Source organism: Rutilus rutilus (genome assembly GCF_951802725.1).
Source record: "Rutilus rutilus genome assembly, chromosome: 21".
Lineage (NCBI taxonomy): Eukaryota > Metazoa > Chordata > Actinopteri > Cypriniformes > Leuciscidae > Rutilus > Rutilus rutilus.
The window spans coordinates 24,238,275-24,256,721 of record NC_140226.1 but is presented as its reverse complement, the minus strand read 5'-3'; the positions used below and the strand labels follow the sequence as shown (position 1 = coordinate 24,256,721).

The 18,447-nt window shown below is 39.1% G+C and overlaps 1 protein-coding gene across 21 annotated transcripts in view; it reads left to right on the top strand.

Moving 5' to 3' along the window:
* The window catches only part of eml1 (EMAP like 1), a 60,966-nt gene that overhangs the window by 27,783 nt on the left and 14,736 nt on the right, over positions 1 to 18,447 (top strand). For 11 of the 21 annotated variants that reach the window (XM_084393391.1, XM_084393390.1, XM_084393380.1 and 8 more), the window contains 4 exons: positions 10,034 to 10,216; positions 13,745 to 13,874; positions 17,706 to 17,840; positions 18,002 to 18,030. In XM_084393391.1, the coding sequence (XP_084249517.1) occupies positions 10,034 to 10,216; positions 13,745 to 13,874; positions 17,706 to 17,840; positions 18,002 to 18,030 (477 nt within the window). Of the gene's footprint in view, positions 1 to 10,033; positions 10,217 to 10,531; positions 10,586 to 13,744; positions 13,875 to 17,705; positions 17,841 to 18,001; positions 18,031 to 18,447 lie in introns of all 21 variants that reach the window. The other 10 variants (XM_084393389.1, XM_084393377.1, XM_084393376.1 and 7 more) reach the window with 1 other exon arrangement.

The following is an 18,447-nucleotide window of genomic DNA, read 5'->3' as shown; positions in this document are numbered from 1 at the left end:
GTTCGTACTCTTTTTGAGATAAAGGATTTTCGGGCAACTGTTCCTGTGGTCGCCTTGATAGACCATCAGCATCAGCATTTAGCTTGCCTGCTCTGTACTGTAACTTAAAAGAAAAAGTGGAAAGGGCAGCAAGCCACCGGTAGCTAGTCGCATCTAGTCTCGCCGTGGTTAGAACATACGTTAGAGGGTTGCTGTCGGTAATGACGGTGAATTGGCTACCATACAGATAATCTCTAAACTTTTCAGTTACTGCCCATTTAAGGGCAAGAAACTCAAGCTTGTGCGCCGGGTAATTGGACTCACTGCGGGACAACCCTCTACTTGCATATGCAATGACTCGCATCCTCCCTTCCTGTTCCTGATACAAGGCTGCTCCTAAACCCTTGGTGCTGGCATCTGTATGTAGGAAATAGGTAAGTTTAGGGTTTGCAAAGCCCAACACAGGCGCAGTAGTTAGTTTGTCGATAACAGACCGAAACGCTTCCTCACAAAGCGGCGTCCAACGGTTTCCGAACGACTCTTTAGGGTTATGGTATGGACCCTTACTCTCACTCCGTTTACCACCTTTCCTAGTCGGCGGATACCCTACAGTCAAGTCGGTGAGTGGTTTCACAACCCTAGAATAATCTTTAATAAATCGGCGGTAATACCCCGAAAAGCCCAAAAACGACCTTAACTCTTTAAGGTTTGTGGGACTCGGCCAGGTTTTTAAGGTTTGTACTTTCTCTGGATCGGTCTCTACTCCACGCTCTGACACTATGTGCCCTAAATAACGTACAGACGTCTGAAAAAACTTGCACTTTTCAGGGGCGAGTTTTAACCCATACTCTCTGAGCCGAGAAAGAACTTTTAACAGCCGTCTTTCATGCTCTTCCAAAGTTTCAGAAAATATGATCAGATCGTCCAGGAAGACAAGTACTTCCCTGAGATTGATATCCTCCATACACTTCTCCATCAATCTCTGAAAAGTACTTGGGGCGTTAGTGACCCCCTGAGGCATGCGATTAAACTCCCAAAACCCCAGGGGGCAGACAAAGGCGGTTTTAGGTTTGTCTGCCTCTTCCACCTCTATCTGGTAATACCCAGATTTCAAGTCGAGAACGGAAAACCATTTTGATCCAGTTAAAGCGGAAAACGTCTCCTCGAGATTGGGTAATGCATATGCGTCTTTAACTGTTTGAAGATTTAACTTCCTATAGTCTATGCACAACCGTACATCTCCATTTTTCTTCCGCACCACTACAATAGGCGAAGAAAAAGACGACTCAGACTCTCGGATAACGTTACTCGCAAGAAGATCGCGCAGATGTTTGCGGACAGCTTCCAGATCTTGTGGATGAATAGGTCGCGCCCTATGTTTAAAGGGAGTTTCATCGTGCAGATGTATACGATGTTTCACCTTTTGTGTATGCCCAAAATCTAAATCGTGTTGGCTGAAAACGTCAGGCATTTCTCTGAGTTTTGCTGAAATGCGTTCCCGCCATTCTTGTGGCAATGGGGACTCACCGAAATTCAAGGCGAAATTAGAATCCTGAGTAGGCAAGTGCTTACTAACAGGGGAAACACTCGGCTGGGGGAGCACGGACTCAACTGCATGCAGCTCTGCTATTATGCATCTTGGGGGAATGGCTATATCGTGCTCGGTTTCGTTTTTTAGTACCACAGGTAACCAGACAGATTGACTAGAAGGAGTAAGTAAGCAGCGCTTCACAAACACACCACCAGGTAAAGAGGATTCAGACGGGTGTTCTACCACTACACACTTATCTATCCCACCGGGTACCGCAAGAGAGCCTTTCACCACGACAGTTTGACCAGCGGACATGACCTCCGGTATGTTGCCTCTTAATCTCACCTGACTCAGAACGCCACTCGTGTTCTGCTTTCGCCTCGTTTCAAGAGTTTTCAAAACCACTCTATACCCAAATAGAGATGGCTGGTGCTTCGGGGATACTGCCACTAACTGCTGCTCATAGAGGATGTCGAGAGTGTTTGTACCTATTAAGATCAAAGGCTGAGTGTGAGACTTTACATCTGGAACGACTAGAGCTACCGTGGCCACTTCAATAGTCGCACCCAAAAACTCCTCAGGGAAAGTGATGTCTACCTTTACGTAGCCTTCGTACGGAACGGAAAACCCATTGGCGCCTTCTACTTCCAAAATATCGTCAAGAGGGTTAATCGGGTGCTCTGAGAGGTGTCGTTCATAAAAAGACTTAGGCACAGTTGTGACCTGCGATCCAGTGTCGAGTAGACAATGACATTTCTTACCAGCTATGCTGACTTCGGCAACACATCTAGCACCAACTAAGCCCTTAGGTAGGTTTGCACTCTGCTTCCTAGGAGCTTGGCATTTCTTGAAGACACGATTTACAATGGGACCACTCGATTTAAGCTCAGTTCCTGTATGTCCCGCGACAGGAACTGCCTCTAGTTTAAATCTACGCTAGTGGAGGGATTCTGTGACTCCCACTGTAACTGTTTCTCCCTTAACAGCCTACGTTTAGTAGCGACAAGCTCGGGGTTTGGCTCAGAACTACAGGACGATGCAATGTGGCCATCCTCACCACATGTGAAACAGTACCACGGTCTAGGTCTATCAGTTGGCTTCTTATTGACCGGAACTACACTCGCAGCAGCCCCTGACTTCCTTTGGTCAGGTGGTGCAGGCCTTTTGACTACCTCTCGCGACGGAGTTCTCTTTGGATGTTTTGGTCGGACTGCAAGATTAGCTAACTGACTCTGCAACTTGACAATCTGCTTCTTTAACTCACGCGTTTCAGTTTCAAGAGGACTCACTCTAGGAGCTTCATCTTGTTCTAACTCAGCAGAAATCCACGCTTTCTGAGAGTGCATAAACGCTCTCTGCTTAGAAGACCCAAGGTGTTGCTTCATTCGAGTTGCTTTCGCAGTATGTCTATCCTCCTCTGTACGAAGCATAAGGAGAAGCTGTGCAAAGGAAGGAGGATTGTTTCGCTTTTGCTCTAGTCGTAGTTCGGCGATCAAGTCATTATCCCAGCAGCCCCTGCAAAACTGCTTTAGGAGATGCCTATCTGCCTCTGCTGGGACAATACCATCTCTTTTGACGGTTGCACTTAAAGCTGACTGTAACCTGTACAGATAAGTAGATGGCCTTTCACCTGCATCCTGCAACGTGTTCATGAATTTCGCTAACAATTCGTCCCCGTCCTCCACAGCCCCGAAAGCGGAGTCCAACAGCTGGAGGTAAGCAGAAGGAGGAGATTCGGGATTCAGATGCTTTATAACATCCGCCGCAGGCGGCAAAAGACTGTCTAGTATTCGCCTAGACGCATGCAAATCGGACAAAGAGGGATCTTTCAAAATGAATTCGACACTAGAACGCCAAATGTCGTAATCTACCTCGTTTCCAGGCCTAGGGCATTTTCCTGAAAACACTCTGAGCCTGGGCTGTATCTGCCCTTGAGCAACCACTTCACTGCTCCGCACAACATGCTCAACTACTAGCCTTTGGACCTCAGGCGGGTTGAGAAATTTGGACGACGTGCGAAGGGTCGGTTCAATCAAATTAATAGGAGTAGGTTGGGACGGTACATCATCTATCTGACTTGGTGGATTACGAATTGGGTCGAAATTCCCATCCGGAGATGCCCAATATGGTTTCTCACAGGTATTGTCACCAGTACTACCAGAAACAGCAGGCTCTGGTGGGAGGTCAGCACTCATTTGCGACAGCATTTCACTCAGTATAGACTCAAAGTTGTTTCCGCTCAGTTCTGCTATTTCTTTTAATCTGTCCAGGTAGGATTTTGTTATGCTACTACCAAGTTGCTGTGTAAACACACTGGCTAACGCTCTCACATCATACTTAACACCTGGTTCGCTTGACAGCTGGTGAGTAAACGGCAATTTTGGTCCGAGTGATTGCAACGCTTGATTACTGTTGTACTCAACGATTACGTTTTGGTAGAACTCGGATTCTTTGTCATCGATGCGCACGGTTTTGGCAAATGACCCGTATCGTTTCAGAGCATCAAACAATTCGTCATCGCTCTCAGTGTCTGTTAAACCACTGACTATTACGGAGTTTGGGATAATAATCCCTTCAGCTTCAATAATCTCCATTATCGTCGCTTGCTTAAAAGCAAAAGAGAAAAAAGGAAAATCAAATGTGTAGCTGTTAGTTCTCTGCAACAGCGCCGTCTCCTGGCTGGCTCGCCAAAGTTTATGTAGCACTTGTTTGGATTATACAGTAATTAATTAGTAATTAAGTAGTTTTTTTCTGCTGCTTTATTATTATTATTATAATACAGATAATATTTGAATTCTATCAGAAGAACTAGGGATCGCTATGGAGACGGCGGGTTAGCATACGAAGTAACAGACAGACACAAGATTAATTTAGAAATATAATTGTTTAAATTTAATTTGGACGAAAAGTAGAAAGTCAATAAAATAAAATAAATGACAGAAACACAATAAACAATAAAACTGACTGCAAATTTCCACCTCGAGTGCACTCTTGTCGGTGTTTTCACATATATACCCACATAGTCAGTTCAACATTCAGGAAAAATAAAATAAATGAAACAGACAGAATATCACAAAAGAGTATAATCTCTCTCTCAAAGGGATTTCAAGTGTCTCTCATGAAAAGTTAAAGGTCTCTCAATTCTGGGTGATAGTTGACCATACACCCTCAAGAGGAAAAGAAAAGAAACAGTTCTTTAAATCGAGTTTGTCGTTCAATGCGGTTTCAGTGGAAACTCAAGGAAAGGATATCGGGCCTCCTCTCCACCACGCGATGTCTTCTTTTCTACAACTGGGTTGGCTCGCCATCAAACTCGCAGTCTACAGGATGTTACAGGAGGTCGTGCAGATCTTCACGAATCAAGAAGGAAGAAAAAAAAAAGAAAAAACAAAGAAAAAACAAAGGAGAGAAAAAAACCTGGCCTGATCACAGACCAGAACATTCATTAAGTACATTTCAAAATAAGTTCCACATCTAAGATCCAGAATAACATCTAATACACAATTAAAATTTCTTCACGAACTAATATAATCACATTCGTTTACCTCTAAATCACTAGTTCTCTTTCATACAGACACGTAGCCAACAATGGTGACGCTGAACTCTGAAATGAACAAATAATAACCATGCGGTTCACTATGACCGCTCAAACTTAAGTAATTACATACTAGTACATACAAATATCTTTTTCTTCACAGAACTGCTTAACTAAGTTACCTTTATGATCGATTTTTTTCTTTTGCTCTCACTCGGGCGCACCTCGTGTGTGATCGTAAAATGGCGTCGATGAACTGCAATGTGCAATGGCCATGCGCTCTCACTCAGGCGCACCTCGTGCGTGATCGTTAAATGGCGTCAGTGAACTGCAATGTACAATGACCATGCGGTTCACTTTAGACATTTGTTACCACTCGGATCAAAATACAATTTTTAAAGAAAATAATCAGTCCACAGCAACTAATTTAATGTTTAGTAGCAGTAATTCTATCCTATTATGAAGGATTAGTCTTTTATTTTCATTAATTATGTGATACTGACTCACCAATAATGATTTATTCCTCTATTCAGTCGGCTTCTTGTTCAGAATGCATCAAATTAACTATATCTCAACTTCTCAATACTTTTTTCGAAGATTTTTAACCTCAGATACATAAAATGGATCGCAACGATGGGATTGCGTCTGCTCTTCTCAATCAAGCTCGTCTCTTCTGTCATCGCGCATGCTCGTCGACACTCATGACGTTAATGACAAGAGAGCTCTCATTGGTTGATCGCTGAGAATTTATTTTAGAATATATTCACATATTTTTCTTAATATTCTTAATCTTAATAATCTCTTATCGACTTTTATTAAGGGAAAATCATATAACTAAATTGTGTAAATTAAATATTAACTTTATTTAACCTGTGTTACACATCCAAGGTCAAAAGCCACTTGAATTTTCTCATAATATACACTGCACATCACCTCATTTCTCAAAGAATCTGAAAACGCTTTGTTCAAAGATTCAGTCTCTCTAAATCCCTCTTTTCCCCTGTTTACAGCACGTCGGAAACGAAACACCTATTACCATGTCTGAGTATTTTGAATGCACGATTGTTTTTCACCTTTGCTTTTGAATTCGCGATACTCTGTGTAGAGGCCTATCATTTGCGGGCATCAGTGAGCCGCTATCTATATGCGGGGTATTGAAATCACTTTCAGGGTTGCAATTGCGCGTACTCTGTGTATAGGAAGCGGCAGTGGGGCTACTACATTTTACAAGATAGGACATTTGTCAGTTGATAGTGATATGATCCTAGTAGATTCTCAGCACTGAAAACAGTCGACAACACGTACCAAACTCTTCCAGGCAACTTCAGTACTTGAGGGCGGGTCAAAGTAGACGTCGGTCTCGGGCAGCCAATGAAGACCATAGGCTGGCATTATGCAAATTTGTTACATTGACGAAGGTTTGTAACAGGAAGTGAGACTGGAATTACTGACGACTCATTTTTCTTTTAGGAGACAATAACTTTATTTGTTGTGCGCTTTGATCTTTAAAACTTTGCAGACCTTTTACAGTCACAAACAGCTAAATGACTCACTGCAAGAAAGGTAATATTTAAAAAAGGGGCACTTTAAAAGATCTGACTGAAAAGAATCCTACTGGAATTTGCGGTTTTCCTCAGCTAGGGCATATGTCAACATTTTCAGTGCATAAACTCTTCTTTTTTAACTTTTTAGTTTTTTGGTGTGTTCTTCTATAATCACCAGATAATAGTTCAAGATGAGCTGTTCAGTGTTGGGAATTTAACTAACAGAAGTTTGGAGGAGATCTAGCTAGGATAGTGATGCGGTATCTAATGAACACAGTCATTTCCAGTGGAACATGAAGCTAGAGATGGGCCGTTGTCCAATCTAATCACAATGAAACAAAACAAGATTGAATTCAGAGGAAGTGGGAGAAAGACCGAGATACAGAGACAATGGCAAGGGAAGTGCATCCTCAATCTTAGCAGTTAATTTGATTTCTGAAACACATTAGGAGATACGGATGCCTGCCAATCCTGCTGTTTTTACAGAAAGAACAGCAACAAGAATTGCAATTTGTGTCCGTTCATGCTGCACTGATATATTCACGCTAATGCTTTTTAATGTGGTCGACGCGCATGCTCACCTGCAGTCATGCGTAGCTGAGAAGTTCACTGGAGAGCATTAGCGTTTACAAGCAATATAATTAAATACGTGTTTAAGTGTGTGTTTACATGCTCTATCACTGACCGTACAGGTGCGATTTTGTAGAGTGCAGGATTATTTTGTGCAATTGTCAAATGAACGGGAAGCTCTTTTAGGCTTTGAGCAGATGTGACAGTCATTTATTGTGCTGGTTACTAGCATTATGCCACCAGTGGCTTCAGAACAATTGCAAACTGGGTTTGTGCTTGGAGAATAACTCCCCATGGAGCTTTTGAAAAGACGAAGCCATGGGAAGGCTTCAATCAGTGATTAATTTCATCCATCAAAGAGGCAATTTCTATGCAAACAGCATGATTTGCGGCCCTAATTATTAGTAGTCATTTTTTATTAGATTCTGTCTTGCGGTTGATGCATGTGTGTGTGTTTGTGTGTGTGTGTAGAATAGGGATTCACATTGTATGTTCCTTTGTTCATAATGCACTCATAAAAAGCTTTAGTGCAGTGATTAACAAAGCTCTCAGTGATCCAGCAACAGAAACCTTTTGAATGTTGGGAAATTGAGATAGTTTTCCCAATACACAGGGGTAAGGTGTGCAGGTTTGTGCAGGTAAGTATAAATCTAAGGGTTATCTGAATAGCCTGACTGGGTGAAATAGTGTTGCATAAAGAGGCTTATCTTCAGGAGGCGATTAATCACCGCTGAACATTAATGACTATGATCATTTTTGCAGAGCGAGCAACTGAATTTTAAGTGAAATGGCTGGAGGCCATTAAATGCACCGAGCTGATGTGTGTGTATGTGTGTTAGTGTATAATTATACAGCTCAGCTGGGGTAAGGAAACTTTGAGTGATTTAATGTTTGCCGTGGAAGGTACTTATCTAAATTTCAGTTTCAAAACTATCCATTTTTTTATTTTGCCTGAAGCTTCCCATCTGCCAATTACTCAGGCTAATATGACTCATAGTTTGCATTTTTATAATTCAGGTCACACTCGCTATGAATTCTTCCTTTAAACACTATTACTAAGTGTTAATTCAAAACCTAGACTTTTTAGTGTAAATTGTTATTAATCAAATGCTGGAAACACTTTACAACAAGGTTCAATTTGTTAACATTATTTAATGCATACGGTATTAAGGAAACAAGAAACAATTGTTAAGCATTTATTAATCTAGAGTATTGTTAATTTAATAATACACTAGTTACCCACATATTTCATGGTACCAATCTGACGTAAAACGACATTAAAAATAATGTGCAAAGAGTAAGATTCCAACCGATGTAAAGATGTAGATTTAAAAAAATAAAGCACCCTGAATGGCTTCCTTTTAAATATATCAAAAACAGCACAGTTCCGTTTTATTACTTTTTTTTATTGGTTTAATTACCAGCTGCTTCCTCTCTGTGTATAATTAATGAAGATGTTATTCTCAGGGAAGGGTTGAAAGCACTAGTTTTCATTAATGTTTCATACCACTGATTTTACAAAGCTGTCTAATCACTTAGCAAACAGCTATCTGCTATTTTATGCGTGTGTGTGTGTGTGTGTGTGTGTGTGTGTGAAAGAGAGAGAGACAGAGAGAGAGAGAGTGAGAGAGCCTTGGCACCCATGGGCCCTTACTCATACGCCCTGGGCCAGGGCCCCAGAACAGTTGTTGTTTCGCTGCTCTAAGCACGGTGCGATTGGACTGGGTTCCCATTGCATCTAGCATTGTATCGAAATGGAACTTACTCGGTTACTAACGTAACCTCGGCTCCCTGAGATAACGGTAACGAGTACTGCGTAACCAGCCGTGCTTTCATGCTGCACGTGTTGGCGTTTGTCGTTTCAGTCGAATTAACCTGATTCCCTATGACAGAATGCACGCTTATATAGAAGGATAGCCCCGCCCATAAAAGGGGTTACGTTAGAAACCGAGTACGTTTTCAGGGTCAGCAGCCGTTAGAGAAGGGTGCTTCAAAAACATCAGTCAGCATGTTTATATGTGATGAAGATGTTAAGCCTTCACTGACTCCAGCACTCTGCTGGATGAGGCTTTTGGCTTAAAATTTGATGGTCACTAATGGTAGAAATAAACTGGAATAGACTTGATTATTAATAATTTGGGATATGTGATGTCTGCTTTGGTTGACATTTGTAGCTTTTCTTTAACATTCAGGTTTCAATTAACCTAATGCCATTCGTGAACCTTTTTATGTTGCACAGAACATTTATTGTACTATTAATATAGTAACACTTTACAATTAGGTCTCATTTGTTTACATTAGTTAATCTATTAAAGAACGAACTCACAATGACTTAAACATTTGTTACAGTATTTATTACTCTTTGTTAATGCTATTTGATAAAAATACTGTTGTTTATTGTTTGTTCATGTTAGTTCACAGTGCATTAACTAATATTAACAAATACAACTTTGATTTGAATAATGTAGTGCATGTTGAAATTAGCATTGACTAAGATTAATAAATGCTGTAGAAGTATTGTTCATTCTTAGTTCATGTTACCTAAAGTAGTTAACTAATGAAACCTTATTGTAAAGTGTTACCATTAATACTATGTACTGGTGTTTCAAAGCAAAGGTTTTCAAACTGGGCTCTGGGGACCCACATTATATTTTATTAACCATTATTCATTTATTAATTCATTTGTTTATTATTCATTATGATCCTGTGGCGCCTCAAAGCAACAGGCCTTCATTTTTAAAGTCACCATGAAATCAAAATTGACCAATCTTATTCAATCATAAGTGATATCAGTGCTCATCATTTTTAAAAAAAAATTATAGCATTGCTTTTCCAGATGTTAGAGTTTTTTTTGTGTGTGTGTGTGTGTTATAGATGACAGTGCCTCGGCAGCGAGCAGTATGGAGGTGACGGACCGGATCGCCTCTCTGGAACAGCGGGTTCAGATGCAGGAGGATGAGATTCAGCTGCTCAAGTCGGCGTTGGCTGACGTGGTGAGGAGACTGAACACCTCAGAGGAGCAGCAGGCCATGCTCAGCAGGAAAGGACCAACCAAAGGTACCACATAAGACTGGACCCTTTGTCACCTCATCTGGTGGAAAGTCCTAGAGTTGCCACACTGTGCTGTTTGTTTATTTCGGCTTTGCATTTTATCTCACCTGATTTGCTAGAAAGTGTTCAGTGTTTGCTATAAGCCTCAGTGGAAAACAGTTCTCTATAGAACCACCTGTGTGCCATTTCTTGTTTTCATCTCCATCCCATCCATGCTCCGGCTGCAGTTTTCTCTCATGTTGCTCTTCGTTTATCTTCTCTGCTTTCCTATCCTCCTGTTCCCTGCCTTCAACTGTTCTCTCATACTGTGAACGTGTTTAGAAGCAGCAGTGAGGAGAGACTCTCCCTCCTCTGACAGGAGTGTTGGGAAGCCAGGTAGGGAGTGGAGCTTGTGTTTCAGTTACGACACTGGAACTGTTCTTCACCATGCTTCAAAATGCATGAACACTGAGGACTGAGTTTTATATTCGTTTTTTTTTTCACTTAAAGGCAGGGTAGGTAGAAATGGTCTAAAAATTTTATTTTTCAAATTTGTTTAAACTTTATGTACATATCAATACATAATTAAAATGTAAGTACTCTGAAAAAGAAAGTATCAAAATCGAGGGTCTGTAGACCTCTCACGACTGTTTTAAAGACATCTCATTATTTCCATTCACTCCACCGCCTCATTTCTGTGCTTCTTCCAAAGCCACGCCCCCAAAACACATGAACGCGCGACTCCGACCGCTGAGCTAGAGGACGCATTATTTACCTGAGACAAGCGGAGGGGAAGGGGCATTTTTTTGCCTGGTTTGCCTTCACTAACTGCATATGCTGGTACTGTAAATTTAGATTGCTCTTTCTCTGCCATTGTTTTGGTATTCCTAGGTTCAGTGCCTTCTTCTTCTTCTTCGATAGATTTTATTGGCAGCTTGCAAACATAGTGCATTACCGCCATCTACTGGACGGAGGTGTGATCAGGTTCCGTGCCTCTCGCACTCCTCAAATCAAACGGTCGCGCGCAAGTGGGCAGGTGCTGTGTGGCAAAAGGGTGGTTGCCATGGTTGCGAGAGAGTGACAGTCGCCTAAGCCAATCCTTTGATTCGTCCCGAATCGAAATAATGAGCTGTGTTTAATACAGATTAAACGGTCTAGAGTCACTTGATTTTTATACTCTTTTTTTCAGAGTTCTTACATTTTAATTATGTATTGATATATATAGAAAGTTTTAACAAATTTGGATCTTTAATTTTTAATAAATCCTACCTACCCTGCCTTTAAGGATGCACTGATATAGCCATTTTGGCTGATATTGATAGTCCATAATCTTTTATTTTAAATCTTAATCACATTCATTTTGGTATTTGTTTGTTATTAAGGCATGTTGAGTATTTATTAATATGCAAAGCAGATAAGGTAATTTTCAATCTGATGTTTATTTACGTAATATTATACAATGCAGGTATTTAAGTGACTCAAATAATGACAAAGTTTTCATATTTCAGTGGACTAGCCCTTTAAGTGAGTGAATTATGATTTCACATAATTGAAATCATGGATAAAATCATCATAATATACAGTAGAAAAATAAATGGTAAAAATACTTTTAAAACTTCCAATATTTCTTTCAATGTCAACCTTATCAGATAATTAAAAAACACAAATATTGGCGGGTACTTTTATGATCATTGATATATTGTGCATCCCTAATGTCACATGTATTTCACAGCATGTGTGACAAAGTCTTGGCTCACATACGTATGTCCTAGTGTTCTTGTGAGTTAAGTGAGATTAACACTATAAGATGCTTGATAGTGTGCTTAACAAACACTCCAGTCCTGATTACATTTAATGCTCGATTGACAATCTACCACATCCATATTTTAATATCTCTCAAAATAAAATGATCCTAGAATGATCCTAGACAATTTTGGTCTTATAGCTCTTATAGCTCTTATAGAGTATAGATTTGTTGGTGATTGTTTAACAAAGCTTTCCTACATCCACATAATCCTTTGAACTGTAGGATAAACTGGATACTTAGAGTCACATGTCTTTACCGCCTCAAAGGTTTGAAACACACTTCTGCTTTGGTGTCAGACACTAATTAGCCAGACTGTGTTTGTGCTACCAAATGTCAACCTGGAGTCCAAGACTCCTCCATTAATCCGTTAAAGAAACGCTTAGTTTAGTTGTACTTTGCCTAGCTCATGTTCAGTTTATCTGTTCCTCTGCTTGTTTGAAGTGTGTGCAAGATGAGTCATGCTTTGCTTCTGCAAAATCCTTCATGCACCATGCAGGCTGATGTCTTTGAAACAAAAAATTCTCCTCTATTTCTCACTTGCACTTTTGCCTCATTCTTTCTTTTCTTTTTTCAACTATCTCTGTGTCGCTGCCTACACATTCATCACACATTCAAGCAGCTCTGCTGTGATGAATATTTAATAATGCAAACTCATAGGACCAAGTAAATAAAGGCTCTCTAAAGTCTATGCCGTCAGAAGTTAGACTGCAGGTGTGGATGCACTATTAAGTAAGTAAGACTTTTGTGAACCACAACTGGATTTTAATGGGGTCTATCTATTCATGGCTCAACCTCTTGCAGGACAGTACGAGGAAGCAAGAAAAAACCTACTCTGGAATTCTGGTTCTATTCTGGTGCTTCCTAAATTGATTGAATTTAACATCTGGAAATGTTTACTGTGAGGTCCATTAATTATTTCATTTCATCAAGTTTGGAGTCAGTAAGATTTTTATTTTTTTTTATTCAGGTTATGCATTAAATTGATCAAAAGTGTCAGTAAACACAATAATAATGTTAAAAAATCTGTCTATTTTAAATAAATGGTGTTCTTTTGAACTTTCTATTCATCAAAAAATCAGTTTCTTCAATCACGACTTTTTTCAACATTGATAATAAGAAAAGTTTCTTTAGTACTAAATCATCATACTCAAAAACACATTTAAAAAAAATCTTACTGACCCCAAACATTCGATTGGTAGTGTATCTATAAAATAACTTAATTCATTTTAAAGCTCAATTAAAATCTATATGCTAATATACTCAAAATTCACTTTTTTCACTCAAAATTCATTTTAAATACGTTGTATATCTCTTTTGGGACAACAGAGCAAGAATATTGATGACTCATCCTGCACTACACAGATTTTTGTCCAATCAGATGCTCTCTAGAATGAGAATGTCCCTTCCCTAATACCACATTCAAGTAACTAGAAAGTATCAAATGATTGTTCATGACTATGACGTGATTAAGCCTATTGGTCATTTAAAACAAAAGGGACAAGTCCCTCTATATGTCCCGCCCAAACTTCCTGTTTCAATAGGAAATATTTCTCACACAGGACACTGGGAAAAAACACTTGTCCTTGTTAAGCAATTTCATGGGGCCTTTGAGAATGTAAAGTTAGCTATTAAAAGCTTGACTTAAACTGGTGCTAGTTTACAAAAAGAACAGAAACAACAGACAATGAACATTTGACTGCAGTGCTACAGTACGTGTAATTCTGTCCATGTGTCTTTTCATCTTTTAGCTAGACCAATGATTGCAGCCCTGCCCCTGAGACCCACGGTCAATAATGGTACTGGCCTGTCGAAGAAGGGTGGCACACTGCCATCACCCTCCAGCTCCAAGAAGGACAACAACTCACCAGCAACCAAAAGGTAAGAGACTAAAGGCTGGAATACATTTTGTCCAGATTTTTGTCCAAATTTGCAGTGTAGATGAAAGTCAGAGGCAGTCTGCAGATTGGAGCGCACCACAAGTGCCGCTGGTTCCCTCTTCATTGTTGTTCAGGCGATTTATTTCATGCACCTTGTGAGTGGGTGAGGTTAAGCCAGATTTACTTTGACCTGTGCAGATCAGAGTTTACTGATTCCACAGAAAATTGCTTATGATGGGCACACTCTTTTTTTTATGCTTATGACTTTTTGTTTGATATTTTGAGCCGATTTTAGAACATTGTTTTCAATTGCCACAAGTCTCCTAGAAGCGAGGCGCATGTTTCTGCGTGAGTTTGTTGTGTTCGGAACGACTTGAAAATGTGTGTGTGTGACCCTCAGTTGTTTAGTGTATGATGCCTAGCTTTTCTCTGTAACTATTTTATAAAGTCAGCAAGTGTATGATGCCTACTGTTTTGAAATCAGTTAATATTTTAGGGATAAAAGATATATCGGCCAGCATATCGGTATTGGCTGATATATGTCCTTTTTTTGTTATCGTTATCATTACCAATATTGGGCTGATAAATTTTAAAGCCGATAAATAATTAATTATTTCCTTCAGCTGAGACTCTTCAGGTGTGCTCTGTTCACCACAATGGTTTTGAATTGCTTGAAATATAATTATTTCAAATATGCAAGTCTGTCATATAGGCTACATAAAATTATAATGAGAACATCACAACTGTGTGCTTGGGACTATATATCAGTATATAATAATATAATATATCGGTTATCGGCTTTCAAATATAAAGAATTATCGGTTATCGGTATCGGCCAAAATGTTCATATTGGTGCATCCCTCCATATTTTAAATGTGGTGTTTGTCAGACCCCTCTGTATGTCTGTCTGTATGTATCAGATCAATTAATCTAGTCAATTCATCATTGGTCAGACAATAAATAAATGTGTTATCTTTGCCTGGTTAAACCATAAATGACTGAAGGCTTAATCTCCTTTATTAATTTAAAAATAAAGATAAAATTGTTAAAATCATTCGCAGTCTTTTCACTCTATAGTGGAGATGAAATTGTCTGCATTGTTTTGCTGTACAGTGCTGGATCAGCTTTCAGTATTATAATAGACATTTATCCAGTGCATGCAAATACAAAGATAACTGTGCATGGTTTTGTCTTATAAAGGTCAGCTCACGTCTTTATCAGAAACGCAAAACCTGAAAGAAAACCTGTTCTCAAGTGAGTCGTCTGTGATGTAGGAAGCAATGCAGTGCAACTATGTTCCAGATGACAAAGAACAAGTTCAAATTAGCAGATAGAGAAACTTTGTGTTTTTTTTTTAAAGATTCTTTGATGAATAGAAAGTTAAAAAGAAGAGCATTTATTTGAAATAGAAATCCTTTGTAACACTATAAATGTCTTTACTGTCACTTTTGATTATTTTAATGCTTCCTTGCTGCTAAATAAAAGTATCAATTTATTTTAAAAAGAAATCTGGCCCCAAAATTTTTGAATGGTAATATATTTCACAATGTGAAATAACAAATAACATTGTTTTAATTAAGTGTAATGTTTTTAGAATGACATCAGGAATGTGTATTTCTAAAATCCATAAGCCAATTCGTATTTCATGATATTCACTAGGTTAAAAATACTTCTGCAATTATGTTTTCTTGTCACTATAAAAATCTAAATTACAATAAGGGTTGATATTCATGAAACAGTCACTCTCGTGAACTTTCCAGCTGTGCAGCACCAGTGTTTCTTTGTTTAAGTACACATCATGCAGACTAATTAACGAATAAACAGACGTTTGTTATTATGAGATACAACCCAGCTGATGACCCCTGCTTGTCTTTGTTTGTTAGTGTCAACTGTCTGTCACATGTATTTGTCATCCTGTGCGACCTTTCTCTCCCCTGTCCCCTCCCCTTCTTCCTATCTGTTGCATGTTCTAGTCTGTCCCATCTGCCCAGGTTTCTTCTAAGGCCACCCTGCAGGTGAGAGTTTGTTTGCCAAAAGGATCCGCAATCTTCTCAAAAGTGCTGTGGACTTCTGATATTTTTATCATAAAAAGGCTTTAAGGGTCTGTTTTTAAACCATTATTCATGAACATCTTAAAAACCCTAGTCTATGAAGGTGCTTTGGGGATCCCACATGAAGTACCACTGCACTGGGAGATAAGCTTTGCTTTGATACTTGTGAAACTGGGCACTCTTTGGCTTGGACATGTGTTGTTTTTCTTTTTTTTCTTAGCTTCTCTTCAGGCACTTTTTCAATGCAGCCTGTAAAGCTTCTATTCCCATCATGCCTTGAAGCGAGAGCCCTGTGCAGTCTCTACACTAACTCTATACCCACTTGCTTGTATGCCTGAAGTGCCATTATTGACAAAAAGCCTCACAAAGCATGAAGATCCTGCAGCTTATTTAACATGGAATAACACCATCCGCCAATGGCTGGGCCAAATGAACTTTAGCCCTGCAGTCTGGATTAGACTTGAGCCTGGCAACCAGTGGACTGCTGATGGGGTCTTTTCTTTTGTTGACAAGTTTTAAAGGGAACCCAGGCTCAGTTCACTCCTTTCTAATGCACAAAGACAGCAAATCAGGGAATGAACATGTCACAGAAAAAAAAAAACTTTCATTTGTTTGTTTGTCTTATATGTGTTTGCTCTGCCTCTATGTGGATGACCAGGCCTAGGTTATAATTATAATCTCTGATATAATTGGCTGGGATGTTGCCAGTGTTATCTCTACATTGCCATTTCCTTTTTGTCTGTGTAAATGTTTCCGTTTGAGGTATAGGCTATTGTAGGGAAATTAGGATTCATGAAAGAGATTTAGAGACAGATATTGCAAGCTAACACAAATACATAAACGTTTTCTTACTCAATTCTGTTGTACAGTATTATATATATTCTGGAGGGAATTGGTTTGGGGATTTGTTTTTAATGACCCCTACAAGTTCGATTAAACCATCAAAATATGAGAAAAATATTTGATATTTGTAAATATTTTAAATACGAGGGAAGAACAAAACACTTAACTTGGTTAGGGTATTTATCTGACAAAATTATTTGGCAAAAAAGGGGGAAATTACTACAGCTACAGGTTTTATTTTACTATGCAAAAAATGCATAGAAAAACAAAATGCTCACAGGAGTAAGCATACATTGACTAGAACATAATCAGTTATTAATATTTTGTTGGTTCTCTCGTGTTTTTGCATGTGTTCTTAATTTCTTGACAGCCTGACCAAAAATTATGTGCGCACAATTTGGCATGTTTTCATGTTTCATAACCTGTCAGAAGTGTCTTACATGATTGTGTTCCCAAACACTTTGTCTGCACGCTTTGAGATGCAAGTGGCTTCAAGTGGCCACAGTTCCCCGATTGCAGCAACTTCCATTTTTATTACATTCACAACTTTGGAAACATATAGAGTAATAATCAAATCAGCATATTAGAATGATTTCTTAAAGATAATATGCCATCACAGCAATAACTGGTATTTTAATTTATAAAAATATTTCTAAATTTTTCATCAAATAACTGTTGGCCCAAACTTTTGAACGGAAGAGTATATATATATATATATCAATAATTCTAAAATAAATACTAAAATTGAAACAATTCAAGCAGTATCTTCAAATCTAACATTTTGTGTCGTATTAAAAAAGCAAATGCCATATTTTCCCATTCACTAGAATGTTTCAGTTGAGGAATATTTTAGTATTATCAAGTGTTGGTATTTTGTTGTGCCTTTTCTTAGGTAAGCGCCAAAATGATGTTAATTTCTCTCCTTCTATCATTCATAGCACTGTGAAGAGAACAAGTTCATCTGAGCACGTCGGCCCCAACAACAGGAAAGACAGCGGGGTGGACTCCAAAAACAATCGAACACGCACTGGTTCCACTGGGAGCAACTCCAGTGGCAAGAAAACCACAGAAAAGTATGGAAATTTATATATATTTGGTCTTTGTGCCCATGTGATTTAAAAAATAATTTTTACCTAAAATGGGTAACTGAATAAGATGACTCATACAATCAAACATTGCACACACACATAGAGAAGCACATTTGGGTGACTTGTTTCCTTTCTCACCCTTGCAGCAAACAGAGGGAGCCTGTTTTCTGCGCAGGTAAGAGTCAGGTGCCCTGTTCCCATGTGATAGAGTATGAACCAGGACTGGATCAGTCACAAACAAAGCAATGGTTATGCTGTCATTTCTCTTTTTGACTGGACTTTCCAAAAAGTACAAACTTTGCTAACTCTTGTCAAGCACTCTAAATGAATGGCTGACCAACCAGAAGTTCTTTTGTTTTGCAGCAATTCAGCTCATTTAGTAGGTGGGAAATTCAAGGGAATTCCCCCCCCCCCCCAGAGCTTTCTCCCTTTGTGCTCTCCAGTCATGGCTCATGAAGCTCACTGTCTATATTGTGCTGTACAGTCTTTTTTCAGTTCATTTCGCAGTTCAATTACCTGCTCTTCTTTTATCAGTAACATCATCTCTTACCAAAAACATTTCCACTGTTTCTCATTTTTGTGTTTGTATACT